This window comes from Palaemon carinicauda, chromosome 37 (genome assembly GCF_036898095.1).
Source record: "Palaemon carinicauda isolate YSFRI2023 chromosome 37, ASM3689809v2, whole genome shotgun sequence".
NCBI lineage: Eukaryota > Metazoa > Arthropoda > Malacostraca > Decapoda > Palaemonidae > Palaemon > Palaemon carinicauda.
This window is the reverse complement of record NC_090761.1, coordinates 56,021,702-56,045,324: the sequence shown is the minus strand read 5'-3', so window position 1 is coordinate 56,045,324 and position 23,623 is coordinate 56,021,702. Positions and strand designations below refer to the sequence as shown.

At 42.9% G+C, this 23,623-nt stretch overlaps 1 protein-coding gene across 1 annotated transcript in view; it reads left to right on the top strand.

The window, feature by feature from the left end:
* The window catches only part of LOC137629700 (S-phase kinase-associated protein 2-like), a 59,308-nt gene extending 36,275 nt beyond the window's left edge, over positions 1–23,033 (top strand). The window contains 3 exon segments of the mRNA XM_068361258.1: positions 1,893–2,020; positions 13,078–13,240; positions 20,145–23,033. Coding sequence (XP_068217359.1) covers positions 1,893–2,020; positions 13,078–13,240; positions 20,145–20,331 — 478 coding nt within the window. The 3' untranslated portion in view covers positions 20,332–23,033.
* Positions 23,034–23,623: the final 590 nt, after the last annotated feature.

Genomic DNA, 23,623 nt, shown 5'->3' with positions numbered 1-23,623 from the left:
AAGTACAGTACAGTATACTATCACTATATTCTTATAGTACTTGTTTTGCTTTTAAAATCAAGTGATGGCTTGATATTATGGAAGCACCATGGAGAGTATATTGAAGGCCTGTCATTGAAAACAACAAAACATAAAAAAAACCATTAATTCTGCGTACTGTATATTTACTTTACTGGTTATCCCGCAAACCTGTTGCCTTCATTCTTGATGATGTTGGTGCGACTTTCCCTCCTGTAAAAGGTTTTAGTCTACAACTATGCATTTGTAATGCTGATCCTCAATCCACATAAAAAACGTATTCTCTGCTGTGATAATTCCCTTGTCCCCTACCACTGCAGTATGCTTAGCACTGCAAAGGACACTTGGACTTACATCACTATGAATGGGTATTTCATATTTCTTTATATACCATACAGTACTTGTGTTCACATGGAACATTCGGACAACTGTGTTAAAAATGGTACCATCCCTACATCTGTTCAACATCTGTACCCTTTTTTCCAAGTTCGTACATACAAGACAGAGGCAGTGGGAGGATGTCATGCTGTGATCTGCTGGACAGTTAAAGCAAAACAAGATCATTGGGAAGTACATGTGACTATGAGACAAAGTGCAGAGGTATTGATGCAGTAAAAAGACCGTGATATATGATATTGTAGACCTTCCCATTAATTGATCAGATCCCCAAAATGCAAACGCAAACATCGAAGGTCTGACTGTGTAAGAAAAAATTGGCTAAAATTCTTCATGATTATTTTGAACTAGTACATTAATAAGGAAAAAGATAGAATATTCAGGATGGCAAAATAGCTTATAAATGCTATAAAAGGGACAGAGATTAAGTAAAGATGAAAATTGAGAAATTACAAGTTGAAAACAAAGAAATGCTAGAATTATTCGGGCTGTATTAAAAAAAAGTTACTTATGCACAGATTTTATAAAAGGGGTATATTGCAGTGGGTAAATTATAAAGGAACTAGAGGGGCACTCAGTAGAGCTCAGACCTCCATTGCGCCAGCTTATTTCTCAACCTTTTGCTTGACTTTGACATTTAACCTTAACATGTATTAATTGGCGTGAATTTTCATACAATCAAATACGAACCAAGTTTGAAAGATCTGTGACAACGATGTCCAAACTTATGACTGATTATGTTAATTGGACATTTTGCTTGACCTTATAAAATTTAATAATTTCCAGCTTTTTACATAACAGTTAATCCCTGCATGTTTCATTACTCTATGATTAAAATTTGTGGCCAGGAAGCTGTTCACAAACAAACACACAAACAGGGGTATAAACATAACCTCCTTCCAACTTCGTTGGCGGAGGTAATTATAGAGGAATATGACCTCTTGAGCATGCAATTAAAATAGAGAAGATACTGCAGTAGATGTAAACCTGAGAAAAATGTTATATATTGGTAATTATCTGTTTAGTGTCATACCAATTATCAACAATGCCATCATTGTTTATACCAAGGCAATTGCCTGAAACGTGCTATGCAACAGAATAAAGTGAATTTAGACAGGAAACCAATTTGATTAATTAAGAGCTAAACACATTTTTGAGTGTGATTTTTGATCAAAAGAATATTCAGTATATCATTGATTAAGTGTATTTAATGAAGGTAGATATTGAACAAAGAATATGAATCTTTGATGAGTCTTAGTTTAAAACACAAGCAATTGTTACAGGAGCACATTTTTTTCTTCCAAAAGAAATGTCTAACCCTTAGCTATTAATAGTGCCCAAATTAAATCAGAAAGTAAGAATAGCTTTTAGAAAAAGCTGTTCATAATGTTGAAATGACTATCGGAAGATTTTTCAACTAAAGCCATTACATAACAGAAGATGGTAATTTTTACATATCTGTTTTCATTTATTCACAGGTTGCAGTCTTTAAATTTAGCCTGGACTGGGCTCTCTTCAGATGATCTTCGTGTTATATGCCGTCGTTTACCCTCATCCTTGGAACGTTTGAATTTATCGGGTTGTCGTAGTACCTTGTCAGATTTTCGTAAGTTATTTATTAATTCTATAATTATTGAAGTCTGATTAAATGGTGATTTCTTAATTATTTTTTTTCCTACATTTATACAAACCAGTCCTTTATATGATCCCGACGTACCTAGAACTTGGCAGTTAGAATTTATGATGGTGTCGGTAGTTATTGACAGGTGGCAATAAAGCACCTCCCACTCTCCAGCACACTGACTAGCCACTTTGATGATCAACAGAGAATAGTACATTATAGACGTACTCCTCTAAAAGCGGGGCTGTTTATTAATAGACTTTCTATTTCTCTTTCCAGATAGACTGTGAGTATTGTACGTCAGATTCACGAGTAGGCAGGCAATCCTACCTTGGGAAACTTGCTGGCATCTGCAGCAGGTTTATGAACCATCAGGAAGTGGGTCCCCATTTGTTTTGCCCATTCTGCAGTGAGCATGACTTCTCAATCGTCCTCTGTGACGGGTCCATGTGCTTGATCCCAAGAACCTTAAAACGTAAAATCATCAGCTGAAAGTTCTTCATGCCACGATCACCTTCATGCTCACGCTTACCAGGGGATAGAGTAAAATCTGATGATTACAGGACTTAATATGTTAGGTCTCCATGTGTAAAATCATGGGCTAAGTTTTCACACCTTAATTTGCCATGTAAGGTATTCATGCAATTGATCTCCTCGAACAAGGTCCCCACACAGAGGTTCTAAAGGCAGTGTCTCCATGCTTATCTTCCTCATGACTCATGAGTAAAGTCTTCATGTGCTAGGTAACCGTGCGATTGGTCACCGCGTACGTCCTTCTAGGTTACCTCACCTGCCTAATAACCTCTTGTTAGATCATCTAGAACACCTTCTCCAGTTACTAGGTCCTTGTAAGCAGAATTTGCTAGAGTGCAAACCTCATACACTCGTTCTGTGAGTGCTAGATCCTCGAAGTCTTATTTCTTGAGAAAGGAATCGAGAGTCCCAGTAAAGCTAGAGGCCCAACTCCAAACTGATCTTCGAGGTATTCCTCAAGTGAACGTGAGATTCAAGGGTCCAGATGACATTCTCCTCCTGCTTCCCAAAGCTCTGAGTCTTCAACCATAAATCTTTGACACCCAGAAGCTCCAGCTAAGGAGATGCCTTTTTCCTCAGTTCTCCAAGCCTGCGAGGAAGAAAAAAGCACCCTTTCGTTTGTGCATTACAGTGAGTAGGAAATCATCTTATGTTGAGGCTTCATTAGATCACCCCAGGAACTCCGCATATTCCATGGACAAGCAGCCTGAGGAAGAAGTCCAGAGATACCATTGATCCATGATCATCCAACTCTAGATCAGCTCCGGAGGAAGCAGAAAAACCAGAGACGGAATCAATATTTTTTAAGGTTTTTTTTCATTATACAGTTCCAACGACCTTGATCGTTGCTTTTATGTTCCTCAAATTTGAGGTTCATACTAGAACTTTTATGGTTGGATCTTGTTAGAGGAGCCCTAGATATTGTTAATTCACAGATATATGGTCCGAGGCACTCTTGACACCCTAGTCATTTCTATCATGATCCTGCCTCCAACGCTTTCCCATCAAAGGAGAATCTACAACTAAAAAAATGCCAGACTTTCTCTACCAGTTGTCCTTACCGTAACAACCTTGACTCAGGAAACGTCAATAAACAAACTTGGGAGGAGGAATTATCTTTATGATGTCAAAGTTGGCCTCCAGGGCAAGTCAGTGTGTGACCTCCCAATTGAACCACTGGTTGAGGGCAGTAGTATACTTTAGTTGTTACTTCTAGAGATTTGGCAGTCACTGAAAACAAGAAGGAATCTACTGACCTATTTCAATTAGGAGTGAAACCGGTCATGTTTCTAGCTAATCAGTGGGCCAACAGGTTCTTAAACAGAAAGCCATGGATGTTACAAAGTTTTTTGTTTGACTGGACAACAGGAATCCCTAGCACTCCGAGGCTTTACAGTATTGCAGAACCAAGTCTCACGAAGTAGACAAAGTGGTAGAGAGGTGTGGGGAAAACAAGTTAAGACTCCCTCTTTCACCAGAGTTGCTTTTAAGGGCACGGCCGCATCTAAGATAACTTCAATTAGCGACGACCCCATTTAAGTCTGCTTTAAAACAGTCGTCAGTGTCATTGAGCACTGACTTTGCTCTGGTAAATCCAGAAGAGGTAGGGGTAACAGAGGAACCATAGGACACAATTTGGGGGATGCCTGTCAAGCCATTGGGTAAGGTTGCATCGTCTTGAAGCCGAGAATTGGATGGTAGAGGTCCTTTAGTACCGATATCACGTTGCGTTCATTGGCTTTCGGACTCTGATAATTTTCCCATCATATCACCTGACTTTCAACAAAGTCATTGCCTTTGGTTCAGAAGTGAAGAAAATACTAAAATACCGGAGAAAGATGCATTGTAGATTGTAAAGAACATATCTGAAAGCTTTTACATTTGTCTGTTCCAAATGAAAAAGGTAATTGGAGGCTGGAGACCAATGACTGTTCTCCCCTGAACAAGTTTGAGCTGCAAACTTCCTTCAAGGTGAAGACTGTTAGCTGCCATCAGGAGGAACAACATCATGCTACCAATGGATCTGAAAGATGTATCCCTTCAGATCCAAATCCATTGGTCCTACAGGCAATACTTCCACTTTGTTGTTAAGGGAAAGGTATACCAGTTCAAGTTATGCACCTTGGATTGGCTACTGCTCCCAAAATGTTCACTCATGTTCACTCTTGTCGTGTCTTGGGCTCATGCTGAAAGCCTTTATCTGCTACGATACCTTGCCGATTGGCTGTTCCTGACCTCCTCTCAGAGGTAGCTGCTTCAACGCCGAGACAAACTCCCTGCCTTTTGCCATGATTTTGGGATCATGGTAAATCGGGAGAAGTCCAATCTCATATCCTAGCAGATGATGGAGTATCTGGGAATGGAAATAGAGATACTGCAGCTGCAAAAGTCTTTCCATCAGACAGCCTAATTAGCAGACTCAGGAGAGTAGCATGACCTTTCCTCTCCCAACAAAAACTATCTGCTTGATAATGGCAACAAGTACTATTACATCTTTAGTCTTCGGAGAAGCTTATTCTTCACAGCCATTTCCATCATGGGTCTCTTCATTGGTGTCTGAAGAAACACTGGTCATCTTCCAGCAATCCCCCTCACCAGTTTGTTCCATTGGAGCATGAGGTACTGGATGATCTAGCCTGGTGGCTGGTAGACGAGATCCTCATCAAGGGGATTCTTCTGGAGTGTCTTCATCGGGAAATGCTATTTACAGACATGTAGAAGAAGGGATTGGCCACGCATTTGAGGAACCAGACTGCCTTAGGTTACTGGTGCAATGAAGAGAAACTCCTGATGATGCAGGAATACCAACAGTTTATGATAGGTCACTCTAGCATTGACGAACAACATGGCCATAGTGATATACGTCAACAGTCAAGGAAGTACTGTTTTAAAGTACCTTTGCAATTTGGCCAGGCAGTAGCCCACTTGGGCACACTAAAACAGTGCACCTGGCAACAATATTCATTCCTGTCAAGAATAATATAAACGCCAACAAGCTGCTCAGTGGTTCCTTCGTCCTCCAGGGGCAAAGAAACCTTGTGGAGTTCCCATCGATCAACATGTTTACAATACAACTCCCGATATTCTGTTCCCAGTTCTGTACCCATCAGAGGCCTTAGAGGATGCCTTTCAACATCTGGGAGAACACAGATGTTTAAGTTTCTCTGCCATTTTTCCTAATTTGAAGGGTAATCAACAGGGTGCTAACTACCTTAATTCTCAGAGTAACCGTGGTGGCTCTCAAATGGCCACATGCTGAATGGTACCCAGACCTGCTAATGCTCCTTGTTGAAGTACTGAGAAAACTACCCTTGTAGCCCAGTCTGCTTTGCCAAGCCCGCATGCAGAGATGCCACAAGGCAGTACAGTATTGACATTTGTTACTTCACGTTTGGAAACTATTGAGCATGTCCTCCTAGTGAAAGGCTTTTTTCAAGATGCTGCACAGATGTCTGGGCTTTTGCATAGATCCTTTGCAGACGTCTACAAGGCAAAGTGGGCCATTTTCTGCGATTAGTGTTGGAGACTGTCTGATACTGATAGTGGATATTCTATTATTAATTTTTTGGAAGAAGCTCCTCTCAAGCACAGCGGTAAAAGGCTATCCACCTGGCTTCTGAGGGGGCAGGTCATACGAGGGTGCTGTACTCTGATCCATTCTTCAGACCCGATTCTCATGAGGAGGTTAGGCAGTGTTGCGCACCCATTCACCAAGCATTAGCAAAGTGGGTGAGCGAGCTTATTTCGCCTGACAGAAGTCTGCATGTGATCTAGGTCTCACATTATTTTAATGGTAGAGGTGGATACTTCATGGGACCGAACGTAGTGCTCATGAAGCCAGGAGTGTCAGCACATTCTTGGCTTTCAAAAGGAATTTCTTTGTGACGCAGGTATAACAAGCCGGCGTGTGGAAATGGCAAAGAACAGCCACCGCCCACTACCTGCAAGACATAACCCAGAGGAACCTAAATACATTCGCCTTGAGTCCTGTGGTGGTTGCGCAAAACGTTGTCAATAACACCTCAGCTCCCTTGTAGGATAAGTAGCGGTTGGTTATGGGCAGATGTTACCCACAAGTAAAGACTAGAATGAAGGCGAGAGTGACCGGCCATGTCCTATTTCATTCTCCCCTCTCTTGGGGATCAGTATCCGAGGAACTCTGCAAGCTGACCTCTTTTTAACTACAGGTGGGTACTATACTCTTTGTGCAACATAATTTATTTATGTATACGTATTTGTAATGTCCCAGTCCTACATGCAAGGTGGAATCAGGCAATGTCTAGGTTAAGTGATGGATTTAGCTCCAAGTTTACACTTACCTGGTCAAGTCTCATTGTTAAATTCTAAACTAGCACCAATTACCCAGGCCGCCATTTACGGATCACAAGATTTTAGGGTTCCCTCTAAACAGCTCATACGTAGCACAAAGGGACAATCTCCAGCCAGTTGGTTTAGGAACTTCCATCCACCATATTAGGTAGTTGGTTGGCCAGGGCACCAGCCACCCGTTGAGATACTACTGCTAGAGAATTATTGGATCCTTTGACTGACCAAATAGTACTACATTGGATCCCTCTCTCAGGTTATAGCAAATTTTTACTTTTCCTACACATACACCAAATAGTCAGATCTAATCTTTACACATTCTCCTCTGTTGTCATTCATTTGACAACACTAAGATTACCAAAAAATTATTCATTGATTAAGGGGTTAACTACTGCAATGTAATTGTTCAGTGGCTACTTTCCCTTTGGTAAGGGTAAAATAGAGACTTTAGCTATGGTAAGCAGCTCTTCGAGGAGAGGGATACTCCGAAATCAAACCATTGTTCTCTAGTCTTGGGTACTGCCAGTACCTCTGTATCATGGTCTTCCATTGTCATGGGTTAGAGTTCTTTTGCTTGAGGGTACACTTGGGCACACTATTCTGTCTTGTTTCTCTTCCTTTGTATTCTAATTTAATGTTACTGTTCCTAGAATATTTTATTTTCATTGTTATTACTTCTTTTGGAGTTTGTTTACTTGTTTCCTCTCCTTACTGGGCTATTTATCCCTGTTAGAGCCTTGGGCATATTGCATCCTGCTTTTCCAACTAGGGTTGTAGCTTAGCTTATATTAATTATAATAAGAGTAAGGTGAGTCTCCCATGTAAAAAGCATGAGGTTTCTATCTAGTGCCAGAACAAATGACAAATTTAAATTTGTATTTTTCTTAAGTATACAAACCTAGAGCTCTTTATACATATTGGTCCCTCCATCACCTACCCCCAGAAATCCCACTGCAGTTGCTAAGTGACTTGTGTTTATTAGTTCTGGTGTGAGCGGAGTGGTGGGTTACCCCCGCTACATCCAGTCCCTCTAACTAGCAGAGGGTAGTTACGCTTCGCAAAACTTTTAACGGCTGCTTTCACCTATCGCCGAAATAATTTTCCTATGTAAATAGCTTAAGGTTTGTACAAAGGTGGTTACAAAAAATGCAAATTACTTCAAATTTGTAATACATCGTCGTCGTCGGCGCCCACTCGTGTCCGAGTATTGGGTTCTGTCGTTAGCCATCAGCCTCCTATCTATGGGGTGGGTGCTTATGCCTGATGTGGCTGTTAAGTCCTAGTCTGTGGTGGAAGAGTCTCGGACAGTGTTCACAAGGGAGGGTAGGTGGTGGGCGGGGCTGTTCTAATCGCTCTCTCCTTCTTCACCTCCTAGCCTCCTTATTTTGTCTCCTCCTCTCCTCGGAAGTCCACGATGCCATGGTGTACTGTACTTCTCCAGGTTTTCCTGTCCCTGGCTGTTTCTTCCCATGAGGAAGGATCGATGTCAGTTAGAGCCAGGGTGCGCTTTAGTTGATCTTTATAGCGCATTTTTGGGGCTCCTCGTGGTCTGGTGCCCTGGGTCAGTTCTCTGTAGAATATTTTCTTTGGGAGCCTAGATGGATCCATCCTATGCACGTGTCCTATCCAGCGGAGGCGGTGGTGGATGATGGTGGCCTCCACGCTGGTCAGCGAGGTACGTTCTAAGACTTCAATGTTGGTGGTGTGGCTCTCCCAGGGGATTTTCAAGATCTGCCTCAGTTTCATTTGTTGGAAGCGTTCTAGGTTTTTAATATCGTTTCTATATAGCATCCATGTTTCAAATGCATACAGGAGCGTGGAGAGGACTACTGCCCTGAACACCATTATTTTGGTGGTCATCGTCAGTGCGTGGTTGTTAAATACGCGGCAGTTGAGTCGGCCAAAGGCGGAGTGGGCTGCCCTGATCCTGTTCTCCACGTCCTTTTTGCTTGTGGGAGCTGATGTTAGGATGCTCCCTAGGTAGGAGAACTGGTCCACCTGTTCTAACGGTTGGTCATTCATTGTGGTATTGAAGTTTGGGAGCATCAGTCCTGGTGGATGTTGGACGAGGGTCTTGGTTTTATCTGTGTTGACTTGCATCCCAAAACGTTCGTAGGCAGAGTTGTATGCATCAGCTAACGACTGCAGGTCCTCTGCCGTCTGACCTGGGGTGGCATTGTCGTCAGCATACTGCAGTTCTCGCACTGCACACAAGGTGGTCTTGGTTCTGGCGCGGAGTCTGGCGAGGTTGAAAGTGCCTCCATCCATGCGGAAACGTAGGTCGACTGAGGGTGTGTCTGGGGGAATCTCGTTGAGCACTGCTGCGGTGTATAGCGAGAAACACGTTGGGGCCAGAACACAGCCCTGCTTCAGGCCGCCGTTGATGGGGAATGGGTCTAAAAGAGTTCTGGTGGCAGACTCTCCCAACCATTCCGTCATGGAGGGCACGCACCAGCTTGACAAAATCGGGTGGGCAGCCATATCTTTTGAGGACAGCCCACATGGCAGGTCGAGGTACTTGTCAAAGGCCTTTTTCAAATCCCCGAAGATGAACATTATGGGCTGTTGTTGTTCGAGGCTCTTCTCTTGTAGTTGTCGTGCACAGAAGATCATGTCTATGGTCCCGCGGGAAGGTCGAAAGCCGCACAGGGACTCTGGCAGGACGTCTTCTGCGAGAATAAGGAGGCGGTCAAGGAGAATCCGAGCGAAAATCTTACTCGCGATGCTTAGTAGTGATATTCCCCGGTAGTTGTTACAGTTCTCCCTGTCTCCCTTCTTGAAGATGGTAATGATGTTTGCATCGCGGAAGTCACTGGGGAGGGTCTTGGTCTCCCATATTTTCAGTATAAGGAGCATCAAACGGTTCCTCAAACCGGGGCCACCGTGAGTGAGGAGCTCCAACGGGATGTTGTCTGGCCCTGGGGCTTTGCCGGGCTTCATGCGCTGCAGGGCCTTGTTGAAGTCATGGGTGGAGGGTGGTAGTGCCATCCAGTGACGGACGGGATGCTGCGGGGTCATTTGCAGGAGATCGTCTGGGGTGTCTGCTTGGTCATTGAGGAGGTTCTCAAGGTGAGACCTCCACCTGGCCAGGATGCCCTCGCTGTCGGTGATGGTCGTGGCCCCATCCGTATCCTTCAGGTTGCCCACTGATGACCGTGTGGGACCGAATATTTCCTTTGTTGTTGCATAGAAGCTGCGCAGGTTACGTTGGTCAGCGAAACTCTGTATCTCTGCAGCTTTTCTTTGCCACCAGGTGTTCTGGGCTTCACGGATCCCTCTTTGGCAACCAGCTTCAGCCACCTTGTGAGCACATTTGTTAGCTGCTGTTGGTTGATTTTCCAAAGTCAGGCGTGCTTGTCGTTTGGTTTCAATGAGAAGAGAGATGGTAGCATCATTCTCATCAAACCAATCCTGCCGTTTCTTGGTGGTGTAGCCTAGTGTTTCCTCCGCGGCACGGACCATGGCGTTTCTGAGGGTGGTCCAGTGGTGCTCAACAGTAGCCTGACCCACGGGGTTTGCGAGGTGTTGTTCGCAGGCCTCCTTGTAGTTCTGTGCCACCTGTGGGTTGCGGAGCTTACTACAATCAAAGCGTTGGTGTGGTATGCTGTCAGGTGCCCTTCTGGGTGGTCGTAGGGTCGTCACGGAGAGTCGGGAGATGAGGAGTCTGTGGTCCGTCCAGCAGTCGTCCACTCCGGGCATGGATCGGGTGATGCGGACGTCTCCTCGGTCTCTGGCTCTGGTCAGGACGTAGTCCAGGGTGTGCCAGTGTTTAGACCGTGGGTGTCTCCATGTGGTCTTTTGTCGTTTTGGTAACTGGAAGATGGTGTTGGTTACCACAAGTTGGTGTTCTGCACACAGACCCAGTAGGAGTTGGCCATTGGCGTTGCAATTTCCAATGCCATGGCGGCCGATGATTCCCTCCCACAGGCGATGGTCTTTGCCTACTCGGCCATTAAAGTCGCCAAGCACAACGAGCTTGTCATTGGCGGGCACTGCCTGGATGGTGCGGTCGAGCTGGGTGTAGAAGGCAGCTTTGTCTTCATCGGTTGAGGTCATAGTCGGGGCGTAGACAGAGATCAGGGTGAGGTGTCTGTCATGCGTGATGGGGATGCGGACAGTCATCAGGCGCTCACTGATGGCCTTGGGAGCGAGGTTGTTCGGTTGCACTAGCTGGGAACGGATGGCGAAGCAGACACCATGGATGCGAGGCTCCTCTAGGGCCTTGCATTTCCAGAAGATGGTGTAGCCTGTTCCAGCTTCCCTGATGTTGCCCTCTTCGGGTAGTCTGGTCTCGCCAAGAGCCGCCACATCAACATTGAAGCGGGCTAGCTCCTTGCAGACGAGGGCTGTACGTCGTTCCGGGCGGTTGGTGTTCGTCACGTCTTGGAGGGTGCGGATGTTCCACGCACCTAAGGTTAATATTTTTTTCTTGTTGTTTCGACCGCATTAGTGGGATGTCCGTCAGCCGCGGTGAGCTGACCAGACGGGTTTGCCGTGTCCGATGTTTACCCCACCTTTTCTAGGGGCTTCCCCATGTGGGGTGAGCTGCGGTGTCCTCAATAGGCCAGCCCAGTCACGGGTCCAGCTGCCGAACTCTGGTGTCACGGCATCGTCACCAGAGCGCGACTGAATCTTAGACTCGCCGCCCGAGTGCAGTCGTGGGCTAAGGGCTTCCAGCTATCCAGGCCTGCCCCCTTCACCCACGGTGCTGTCGCCTCAGGACTTGGTGGTGGTGATGATGATGATGATGGTGGTGAGAAAGAGATGAAGAAGGGTGGAGGAAACGACAGAATGCCAGTAGCTGGGTATATTGTTTTGGGTGGTCGTGGCTTTGCAACGGCCACGCACACACACTTGGCCCACACCGTTTTCACCGCGGCTCAAGACATATGAGACAGGCGGCTTCTCCGATGTTGGTCCAGCACTTTGCTGCAGTAGAGGGGCTTGAGTGTCTCAATGATGGGCGGGGCAATGGTGGTGGGGTAGTTTATCCACCCTGGCAGGCTCAACCATACCGCTAAGACCAGTTCTGAGAGACCAGACTGAGACTGGACCCCTATAGTCCTTCTCCTTTATTTAAGATAGGCAAAGGCTAGGAGAAGGAAAACTCCAAAATCAAACCAAACAAGACCCCAACGGCAGAGCTTCCCAGCGCCGGCGGAAGAGGGCAATGCCTGTCGGGCAGGCAACAAGGCGGGCCTTGACATAACAAGAACCATATACCAAGGCACTTCCCCCAATTTTTGGGGTTAGCCGACATCAAACAAATGAAACAAAAAAGGGGACCTCTCCTCTCTACGTTCCTCCCAGCCTGACAAGGGACTCAACTGAGTTTGGCTGGTACTGCTAGGGTGCCACAGCCCACCCTCCCTCGTTATCCACCACAGATGAAGCTTTATAACGCTGAATCCCCTACTGCTGCTATCTCCGCGGTCATCTAAGGCACCGAAGGAAGCAGTAGGGCCTGCCGGAATTGCGTCACAACGCTCGCCATTCATTCCTATTTCTAGCACGCTCTCTTGTCTCTCTCACATCTATCCTCCTATCACCCAGAGCTTTCTTCACTCCATCCATCCACCCAAACCTTGGTCTTCCTCTTGTATAGGTAATTCTAATAGTCATGCCTTTTCCATCAAGAGACTAAATACGACACAGTATTCTAGAAGCTTTACTCCAGCTATGACCAAATTGTGGAATGATCTTCCTAACTGGGTAGTTAAATCAGTAAAACTTCAAAAGTTCAAACTTGCAGCAAATGTTTTTATGTTGAAGAGGCTGTCATAAGTCTCTTTTTATAGTTTATATATGAAAAATCTCCTTTAATGTTGTAATATTGCGTAAAAAATTTGTGATTTTATAGCAAATTCGCATAGTGGTGGAAGTTCTGACCTGAAATTTTACGGAAGCTGGTCCTTACAATTCTTTTTAAAATATTGTAATTTATTTTATTGTTTACATTAATTAGGGTTTATCTTATTTGAATGTGTCTCCATTACTTGGTATTGTAAATTACTGTATAGACGAATTCCGTGAATTATATCATGTAGTAATAACTTACTTTTTAAACATCAGGATTTGGATTACTACTCCATTGTACTAATTACTTATCAAAATTTTTAGACTAGTTGAACATTTAGATAATAGCATTATGATGTAAACATATTGTGCTTTTCATGTTTCAGATATAAAGTTATTGGCCGATCAAGCCCCTGGACTTGTTGAACTAGATGTGAGTGATGGAACTCAACTCACAGCAGCAGCAGTCACGACCATCATTAGTCAGCTTCGCAATGTTGAATACTTGGCCTTCTCACGGTGCTATACAATACAGCCAGATGCGTACATGTAAGTCAAAGTGCCATCGGTATTTTTCTCCCTCGGAAATTTTATTCTGATTTGTAAGAAGAATGCAGGTTGAGGTTATTATTATAAATTTATTTGAGACAAGAGAGTTAAATTTATAGGCTCAGAACTAGTACAAAGTATTTTTTTCTTTCAAATAAAAATACAAATTATGAACAAATTCAAGCTGAAGAAGCTGGTCAGCCAAGTAAGAAGAGGTCAAAGAGAAAGAGAAAGAAATGTTCTGGAGCCTATTTTTCACTATTAGCTGACCCAATTTGCAGTTAATATGATGTACAAGGCACGATATGAGTCGATGAAATAGATTTTTGTTCCGGCGTGGATACGAACCCTCCTCTATTTATAGGGTATACTTTCGGCGTAGCTGAAAGACGAGCCATGATAATTTTAGTGAGGGATAACTACCCCATCCGCTAGTTAGCGGGTGGGGGTTGGGGTAGACTGGCTACCCCGCTCACTTAACCTCTCGGCTGAGTAACCACTTTACTTTATGGCTCGGTAGAGGACGGACATGCTGCCTTTCCCGCAAAGACTTGCCTTGAGTTTTTTTACTCTCTCTCTCTCTCTCTCTCTCTCTCTCTCTCTCTCTCTCTCTCTCTCTCTCTCTCTCTCTCTCTCTCTCTCCTCCTCTCTCTCTCTCTCTCTCGTGTGTTTTCATTTATCTTACATATATATGAGTGCATATATGTATAAATGGAAATGTAGGTTCATGTTGTTAGATTCCTGTAACTTTAATTACTTTTGACAACGTATCCGACTGCCTCCGCCGTAAGGGAGTTCTCCTTGCCGCCCTACCCTGCGCTGATGGTCGACAGGTTCTCAACACTGCCGTGTGTTTGTTTCATTACTGAATTAAAGTGTATAACAGTTCAGCTCCCTTTCAAGGAATTATCTTACAAGGAAGGTGACTTATTCCCCGAATAGTGTATTTTGTGCAGCGGAGCATGAATTGTAATTGATCACAACTTCCTTTTTCACTGGTAGCAGCGACATAGGTGGGTGGCAGACGAGATCTTCTGCAAAGAGGCCTGTCTTCTCGTCTTCCCTCTGGATCTCATGCTCTCTTCAATGCATCAAAAGAGGGGGGGGGGGGGCATATGGCGCACCATTCCAGCCTCGTCCGTTGGCCTAATTCAGAAAGGTACCAGCATTCACCTCTCTTAGAGAACCATCTAGCAGTAAGAAGCCTCAGATGGATAGAGGACAACTAGTTGCCCCCATTTGCTTGCGTCATTCCTGGTACAGGAATGTGCTTGAAAAGCCACCCAGATAGTGGGCTCCGAGTGTCTTGGAATCATCTTGTATCCAACAAAGTCATAACTTTGTGAGGTCCCCGACTGTGGTTATGCTCGCAGCGGCCCTGATCTTCAGGCTCCCACTCGACCGTTCCCCAGTCCCGAAACACCAGGCCCTCAAACAAGATGTATTTCAAGATCGGTGGAGCGGCCTAGAGGTGTGCCTTGTTTTTTTTTTCCCCCCATTCGGTCTGGTGAAAAAGTCCTCGGCCAAGTCAGGATAAGAGATCGCTATGGCATCCCGCAGAATGGTTCCCGGGCCCTCTGCAGTCCCTGACGGAGTTCCAATAGCTTCGCTATGGCAACCCGCAGAATGGTTCACGGACCTTCTACAGCTCCTAACGGAGTTCCGAGGGATCTTCCTCCATGGCACGATCTTCCAAGCAGCCACATGCTAACATTTTCCTAAGCCCTAGCTTTGCTTCGACTTCACGCCTGGGACGATCCTACACCACCCCTCTCAGAGAGGCCTTTCGCAACGAGTTGCGGAAAAGATGTCTAGGCACCTTAGACACTTTTCAGCGTCGGTCATTCAGGCGTAGTGTTCGGTTCTTTGTGACTGATATCGTGGAAGGGGATTCTCTCCCATCGATGCCTTTACTTATACAAGTGTGAGATAACTTGTCCCCCGTCGGATCTCAACCTCCTCCTGGGAACGCGGTTCGGGTCCTTCAGTCTCCGAAGGCCCCTCTCTACGAACCTTTATGCCCGGCAGCTGATCGCTTCCTTACACGGAAGACGGCCTTTCTACTCACTTGGGCTTTTGACCAAGAGAGTTAGTGTGTTGTATGATCCATCCCCCTGTGGCCGCGGGGGAATAAAAACGATTAGAATAGTGCCAACGTTATCCCTGCGTGTCGTAAGAGGCGACTAAAAGGGACGGGACGAGGGGGCTGGGAACCCCCTCTCCTGTATAAAAATCCTACGAGACAAAGACAAAGAGATGGAGCTGGGGGGAGAGTGACTGCTCCCCGCACTCTAGTTTTGGGGTGTTTGAATGTGCGTGGATGTGGTACGATAGAGAGTAAAAGATGTGAAATTGGAAGTTTGTTTAGGAATAGAAGGATGGATGTATTGGCCTTGTGTGAGACGAAGATAAAAGGAAAGGGTGAAGTGATGTTTGGTGAAATGTCTGGTAGAGTGTCTGGGATTGAAAGGGGAAGAGCAAGAGAGGGCATGGCTTTATTGCTGAGTGAATGGATGACAGGTAAAGTAGTGGAATGGAAGGAGATATCATCTAGGTTAATGTGGGTAAGGGTTAGGCTGGGTAGGGAATGTTGGGCGTTTGTCAGTGCGTATGGGCCAGGTAGTGAGAAAAGTGAAGAAGAGCGTAATGAGTTCTGGAATGAATTAACTAGGTGTGTAGAAGGACTGGGTAGAAGGAATTATGTAGTTGTCATGGGTGACTTAAATGCTAGAGTGGGTGCTGGAGAGGTAGAAGGTGTCATTGGGAACTAAGGCGTACCAGGTGAAAATGAGAGTGGTGAGAGACTGGTAGATATGTGTTGAGCAAGAGATGGTGATAAGTAAAAGCTTTTTCAAAAAGAAAGATAAAAATAAGTATACATGGGTAAGAGTGGCAAATGGAAGAGTAGTAGAAAGGGCATTAATGGATTATGTGTTGATAACTAAAAGAATGTTTGGAAGATTGAAAGACGTGCACGTGTTTAGGGGTATAGCTAACGGTATGTCTGATCATTTTTTGGTGGAAGGAAAATTAGTTGTAGCAAAAGAGTGGGGGAATAGAGTAGGTGGATGTAAAAGGGAGCTAGTGAGGGTTGAAGAGCTAATAAAACCCGGGGGTAAAAAGTAAATATCAGGAAAGGTTGAAAATGATATATGACAAAGTGAAAGTAAGAGAAACTGGCAATTTAGAGGAGGAGTGGAAGTTAGTAAAAGAAAATTTTGTTGGGATTGCAAGTGATGTGTGTAGAAAGAAAGTTGTTGGAGGCAGCATGAGGAAGGGCAGTGAATGGTGGAATGAAGGAGTGAAGGTAAAAGTGGAAGAGAAAAAGAGGGCTTTTGAAGAATGGCTGCAGAGTAATAGTATAGAGAAGTATGAAAAATATAGAGAGAAAAATGTGTAAGTAAAGCGCAAGGTACGTGAGGCAAAGAGGGCAGCTGACCTGAGGGGGGGTCAGGGATTGGGTCATTCATATGAAGAGAATAAGAAGAAGTTTTGGAAAGAAGTGAAGAGAGTAAGGAAGGCTGGCTCAAGAATTGAAGAGACAGTGAAAGATGGAAATGGAAGGTTGTTAAAAGGAGAGGAGGCAAGGAAAAGATGGGCGGAATATTTTGAAAGTTTGCTAAATGTTGAGGATAATAGGGAGGCAGATATAATTGCTGTTGCAGGTGTTGAGGTGCCAGTGATGGGAGATGAGAATGAGAGAGAGATTACAATAGATGAAGTGAGGAGAGCACTAGATGAAACGAGAGTAGAAAAAGCGTCTGGTATGGATGGTGTGAGAGCTGAGATGTTGAAGGAAGGGGGTGTGACTGTAGTTGAATGGTTGGTGAGATTGTTTAATATGTGTTTTGTGTTGTCAATGGTACCAGTAGATAGGGTTTGTGCATGTATTGTACCACTATATAAGGGTAAGGGAGATGTGCATGAGTGTTGTAATTCAAGAGGTGTTAGTTTGTTAAGCATAGTTGGAAAAGTGTATGGTAGAGTAATGATTAATAGGATCAAGGATAAAACAGAGAATGCAATCTTAGAAATACAGGGTGGTTTTAGAAGAGGTAGGGGTTGTATGATTCAGTTTTTTACCGTTAGGCAGATATGCGAGAAATATTTAGCAAAAGGTAAGGAGGTGTATGTTGCGTTTATGGATCTGGAGAAAGCGTATGATAGAGTTGATAGGGAAGCAATGTGGAATGTGATGAGGTTATATGGAGTTGGTGGAAGGTTGTTGCAAGCAGTGAAAAGTTTCTACAAAGGTAGTAAAGCATGTGTTAGGATAGGAAATGAAGTGAGTGATTGGTTTCCGGTGAGAGTGGGGCTGAGACAGGGATGTGTGATGTCGCCGTGATTGTTTAACTTGTATGTTGATGGAGTGGTGAGAGAGGTGAATGCTCAAGTGCTTGGACGAGGATTAAAAATGGTAGATGAGAAGGACCATGAATGGAAGGTAAATCAGTTGTTGTTTGCGGATGACACTGTACTGGTTGCAGACACAGAAGAGAAGCTTGGCCGATTAGTGACAGAATTTGGAAGAGTGTGTGAGAAAAGGAAGTTGAGAGTTAATGTGGATAAGAGTAAGGTTATGAGATATACGAGAAGGGAAGGTGGTGCAAGGTTGAATGTCATGTTGAATGGAGAGTTACTTGAGGAGGTGGATCAGTTTAAGTACTTGGGGTCTGTTGTTGCAGCAAATGGTGGAGTGGAAGCAGATGTACGCCAGAGAGTGAATGAAGGTTGCAAAGTGTTGGGGGCAGTTAAGGGAGTAGTAAAAAATAGAGGGTTGGGCATGAATGTAGAGAGAGTTCTATATGAGAAAGTGATTGTACCAACTGTGAGGTAAGGATCGGAGTTGTGGGGAATGAAAGTGATGGAGAGACAGAAATTGAATGTGTTTGAGATGAAGTGTCTAAGGAGTATGGCTGGTGTATCTCGAGTAGATAGGGTTAGGAACGAAGTGGTGAGGGAGAGAACGGGTGTAAGAAATGAGTTAGCAGCTAGAGTGGATATGAATGTGTTGAGGTGGTTTGGCCATGTTGAGAGAATGGAAAATGGCTGTCTGCTAAAGGTGATGAATGCAAGAGTTGATGGGAGAAGTACAAGAGGAAGGCCAAGGTTTGGGTGGATGGATGGAGTGAAGGAAGCTCTGGGTGATAGGAGGATAGATTGAGAGAGGCAAGAGAGCGTGCTAGAAATAGGAATGAATGGCGAGTGATTGTGACGCAGTTCCGGTAGGCCCTGCTGCTTCCTCCGGTGCCTTAGATTACATCGGAGGTAGCAGCAGTAGGGGATTCAGCATTATGAAGCTTCATCTGTGGTGGATAATGTGGGAGGGTGGGCTGTGGGACCCTAGCAGTACCAGCTGAACTCGGTTGAGTCCCTTGTTAGGCTGGGAGGAACGTAGAGAGTAGAGGTCCCCTTTTTTGTTTTTGTTTCATTTGTTGATGTCGGCTACCCCCCAAAATTGGGGGAAGTGCCTTGGTATATGTATATATGTATATATGATCCATCTTCTGATGTCTCCTTCTCTAGGAGACGGGGAGAAGTAATCCTCAGCGGTGTCCTTGAGTGGATTGCCAAGACTCAAAATGCAAGTGTGCTGTACCTCAGGTGCAGCCCATTTCGAATAAAGAGTATTCGTTCAGTAACCGGAAACCCATCAACTGGGGTTTTACCCAGTGAAGAGTCTGTGGGATTACCTTAAAAGAACGATACCAGCTCGCCCCCGTGTGTCAGCACTGTTGAGCAGCACGGGGAAGGTCAAGAGGAGGACTTCAAGGATTTCCTTCCCCTCTGGGATCGGAAGGCAATTGAGGTTACTCTCAATATAGACTCTCCTCCATCCTAAGACCCAGAGCTCGTAACGTCAGTGGCATTGCTACGTCCCTGTCATTCAAGAAACTACTCTGTGGCGCAGATACTTTTAAGTGGGCATGTGGAAGCGTTAATCGACCTTCACGGCCCACTACCTGCAAAGACGTAACCCACAAGAACATGGAGACCTTTTCCATCAGTCCTGTGGTGGTCGCACAACAAATGGTCTAAACACCTCAGGCAGAGGGTTGAGGGCTGAGGCTACCCAGATTAGTCTGGGGTGAATGAGTAAGAATGCTTGGCTCCTTTCTTCCTTTCACCTTTTCCCCTCTGGGGAAAACAGCTCCGCAAGCTTCAGCATAGCTGATCTCACCTCGCTGCAGGTAAGACCCATTTCCCTTGTGCCTCCTAAGTATAGAATAATACTTTGTTACGTCCCCAATACCTTTTTGAGGGAGGGTATTGAGTAAGTCTTTAAGAACAATAGGTTTTGTACTCGAGTTCCTTTGTTAAAGACAAGCTACACTGTTAGTTCCACTCACACGCAAGCTTCTGCTGGCCGCTATCAGTGCATTACCTCATATCGGCACTTGATTTTAGCGAGGGTAGGGCTGCTCCTACTATCGATCACAGATCGAAATAGAGAGGACCCTGGGTCATGACCAAGGGCAGTTGGTGAGGACTTCCTCCCTCTTAAGTTAAGTCACCCTATAGATAGCGGAAGGTTTCTATCCACGCCGGAACAAATAACAAATTTGTAAGTAATCTGTATTTTTCTTAATATACAAACCTGGAGCTTCATATACAAATTGGCCCGCCACCCTGTACCCCAAGAAGTCCTGCCATAAAGCAAAGTAATTACTCAGCCGAGAGGTGTGAGTGAGCGGGGTAGCCAGTCTACCCCACCCCCCACCTGCTAACTAGCGGATGGGGTAGTTATCCCTCACTAAGATTATCATGGCTCGTCTTTCAGCTTCGCCGAAAGCATACCCTATAAATAGCTCCAGATTTGTATACCAGGAAAAATACAAATTACTTAAAAATTTTTTATATCTATAGAACAAAATATTTATAAGTTTTTTGTTTGTATTTTCAGAGAGTTGAAGATGATGCCCAGCCTGTTGTATCTTGACATTTATGGAATATTTAACGAGAGTACCACAGCAACCCTCAGACAAAGTCTTTCACGGATCCATGTCAATAAGTATCTATTTTCTTCGGTTGCGCGGCCCACTGTCGGAATTCGCCGAACTTCAATATGGGGACTTAGGGTGCGGGATTAGTTGTAGAATTATTGCATGTAGGTATTTATGAATAACTATCTTGTCAGTGAAGTTTATTGAATTTTCATAAGTGCATTGTGATAACTTAATACTTCTGTGCTGCACTGCCATTATTTATACATTTATTATAGGTGCATTTGTTAAAAGTGAGGTAGTTGATATATGTAGTGGGTTTTTAATGAGGATAATGGTAGTGTTTATTTCCAAATGATTTTTACATGAAAATTCTCATTTCTTCGGCCATGTGATTTTATGCTTGAATTTTAAGAAGTCCGAGATCCAGTCATAGTTTCAGGTATGTATAAGATTCATTAGTAATTTTGGTGCTGTATCATTGATTTCATATGAAGTTTCTTCAAGAGCACAAATTTTCCTCAAATGTGAGAGTACAGTATACCTGTAGTTTGATAATGCTCAAGATATATTTGTTAGCTTAATCAATTATGATTAGTTTTCACAAAATGGATAAGGAAATGCATAATTCACAGTTTGTCATTGTATCATTAGTCATGTACCACCCAAACACCAAAGAGTGCATTTCATTTTATATATCACATCAGCTTTGCCATTTTCATTAGATGTATGATGTTTTTTATTCAGCAGTAGGTACACTGTTAACCATTGCAACATTAAGAGTATACAAGTCATGCTGCGAGTCTTGTAAATGGTGAATGGAACAGTGTTTTCTTCTCTACTATGCTGTATCCTCATTCTGACAGGGTTTTGTATTGGTAAGGTGGTGCATATAAAGTTGTAAGGATTTTGTGAGTAGATATTTTTGTATCTCCACTAAATGCGTGTGTAAACGCTTACTATTTTTAGATCTTTGTATATTCTTTATTGTCCGGAATTTATTTTATTCGATTACCATATATAAAATGAAATGTTTCAATATTACTGCAGAAAGGTTTTGATGAGAGGGAGCTCTAACATTCTCCACCGTGTAGTGTCTTACAGTTTGATGATGTGCCTTATAGCATTAGGCTTATAAATGATTATAATTATTTTTTTAAAGTGTTATTTGCTGTAATATTTCTTCCAGTTAAGGTATTAGAGGGTCATTTGTTTGGGTAAAGATGGAGATGGGTCGGTCAATTTATTTTGTATCAAATACCCTGTTATTTTTATAACTAAGTAACTGCCAAGGAAATTCCGTATGTCCAAAACAATCTGATGCTCTGTCCACACAGATGGTTATTTGCTAGTGCAGACAGGAGAGGGCCGATTATTAAATTTGGAATACGCTGATTCTAATTTAGACCGATATCACACGGCTGAAGAGGAGATGGCTGTGATGATCTCATTGGAATCAATATTTTTGATATGTGAACTACAGCATTATGGTGGAATGATTGCATTTTCATGAGAATTTTTATTAATGGAGTAATGTACTTTGTTAATTAAAAGTAATTGGAAATTTGAATGCAAATTTGAACATTACAGTATAGAGAAATTCCATAGCTCATGTAAGAGATTATGCTCAGTTGTTCCTGTTAGAATATTATTAAGATATCAAACATCCATTTAAGAATATCATACAGGTAATTATTATACTTAGAGAAAATAGTCTGCAAATTTCAATTGATTTCATATCTATACATTATTTCATCCATGGATAAAATTGTCAGATGTACTTTGCTTAGTTGTACAGGGATGATAGAATATACTTTTTTAGCCTTACAATAATATTCATAGACATTTTGAGTATAAAGAATTCACAATTGCCATAATGAATTTAATTACTGCTGTTATAAGAAAATATATTAAGAAACTTGAATTTTTAATGCTTTATTAGTGTTCATATGTTAGGAAAACAGATAAACCTAGGCTTATCAGACATTTTAAATTCCAGTGACAAGGAATTATTTTTTTTTCTGATATTTGAAGAAAAGATAATAGGCAAGTCATGTCTCCCTTTATATATGGTGTTCTTAGTGTTTTTTTTTTCTTTTTTCTTGTTACATACAGTGTAACGTTCATGTTTACAAGAGTTTTTTCTCAAGTTTGTGATGTTGTCATGAAAGGCTGGACGATATTGTGAGGATTATTTTACTACGAGTTGTTCAGGTGGGTCATCGTCTTGTGGCGTCACAAAAGAAAACGAACTGTGATAAAAAGTCAATAGCAGAGAATAGTTTCAGACATAGAAGATACATTTTCATTTCCTTTTTTCATTACCTTTTTTATGAAATGTTTAGTTTAGTGTTGTAGTTTAAGTTAATATTATAAACCCTGTACAGATAAGATTTTTCAATGTATATAACTTTACATTAGTACGTTGAATTTGTCATTTGTATTACTTATATACAACTAAGTCTAATTTTTGTGAGGTTTTTACATGTGATTGTAACATGAAAAGATATATGAAATATTTCAGTTTGATTCATGTTTGTTTTATTTTATATTCTGAGGAGTCCACTTAGAATTTCATCAAGAAATGTCGTGCAAATGGGAAATAAAAAGAAAAAGTTTATTTATTTGTTTTATGAAGATTGATACCTGATAAATAGCTCGTAAGATTCAGTCTCAGTCCTCTGGCAGTGTAATAATGTTTGAGCCTGTATGAGAATATCATTTAGAATGTCAGAATCTCATCTTTCAAGTGTACACTTTATTTTATACTGGTATATATTCCTATAATGAAGAGCTTATCTGTTCATAAGTATTTTTTATTCCTAGAACTGTGAGGATGAGGTTAGATGGAAGACCTCGTCTGAAACTGTTACGTGAATTTGTGCTATCAAGTGGAAAGTTTTAATTGCCAAAACTTTACTTCATGGGTGAGATGTTTTCCAAGAAAAGCAGCATAAATGTAAGTACATGTTTATGAAGTAAAATCCATTGTTTAGTTAGATGGTTAGCCATAAACCAACCAATAAAGAATTTGTTGGTAGTATAATCTTCCAGAAGGTAAAACATTTTTGTGTATTCCTACCTAATGTTGCCTTTCATTGTACACACCAATACAGTATACTAATAATTCTTATTATAACTCCAGTTCCAGCTACATTGCTTTCTGGTCTCACTGTTGTCCAACTAAATCAACATAACACTGCTACAATTTTATCAACTTGATTGAGCATAGGGATTTGTCACATGGAAGAAAATCCAGTGGAACATTTTTTAAAATTGAGAAAATAGTTTGATTTTACAACTTTGATTTCTTTTAAAGATGAACCAATTTCCTCTTAACCTATTAAGTATCACCCACACATTATTACATTTGCTGCAGCTTACTCAAATGCCACCTGTCATCTCCGTAATAATACGTTTAACTCACATAAAATGTAGG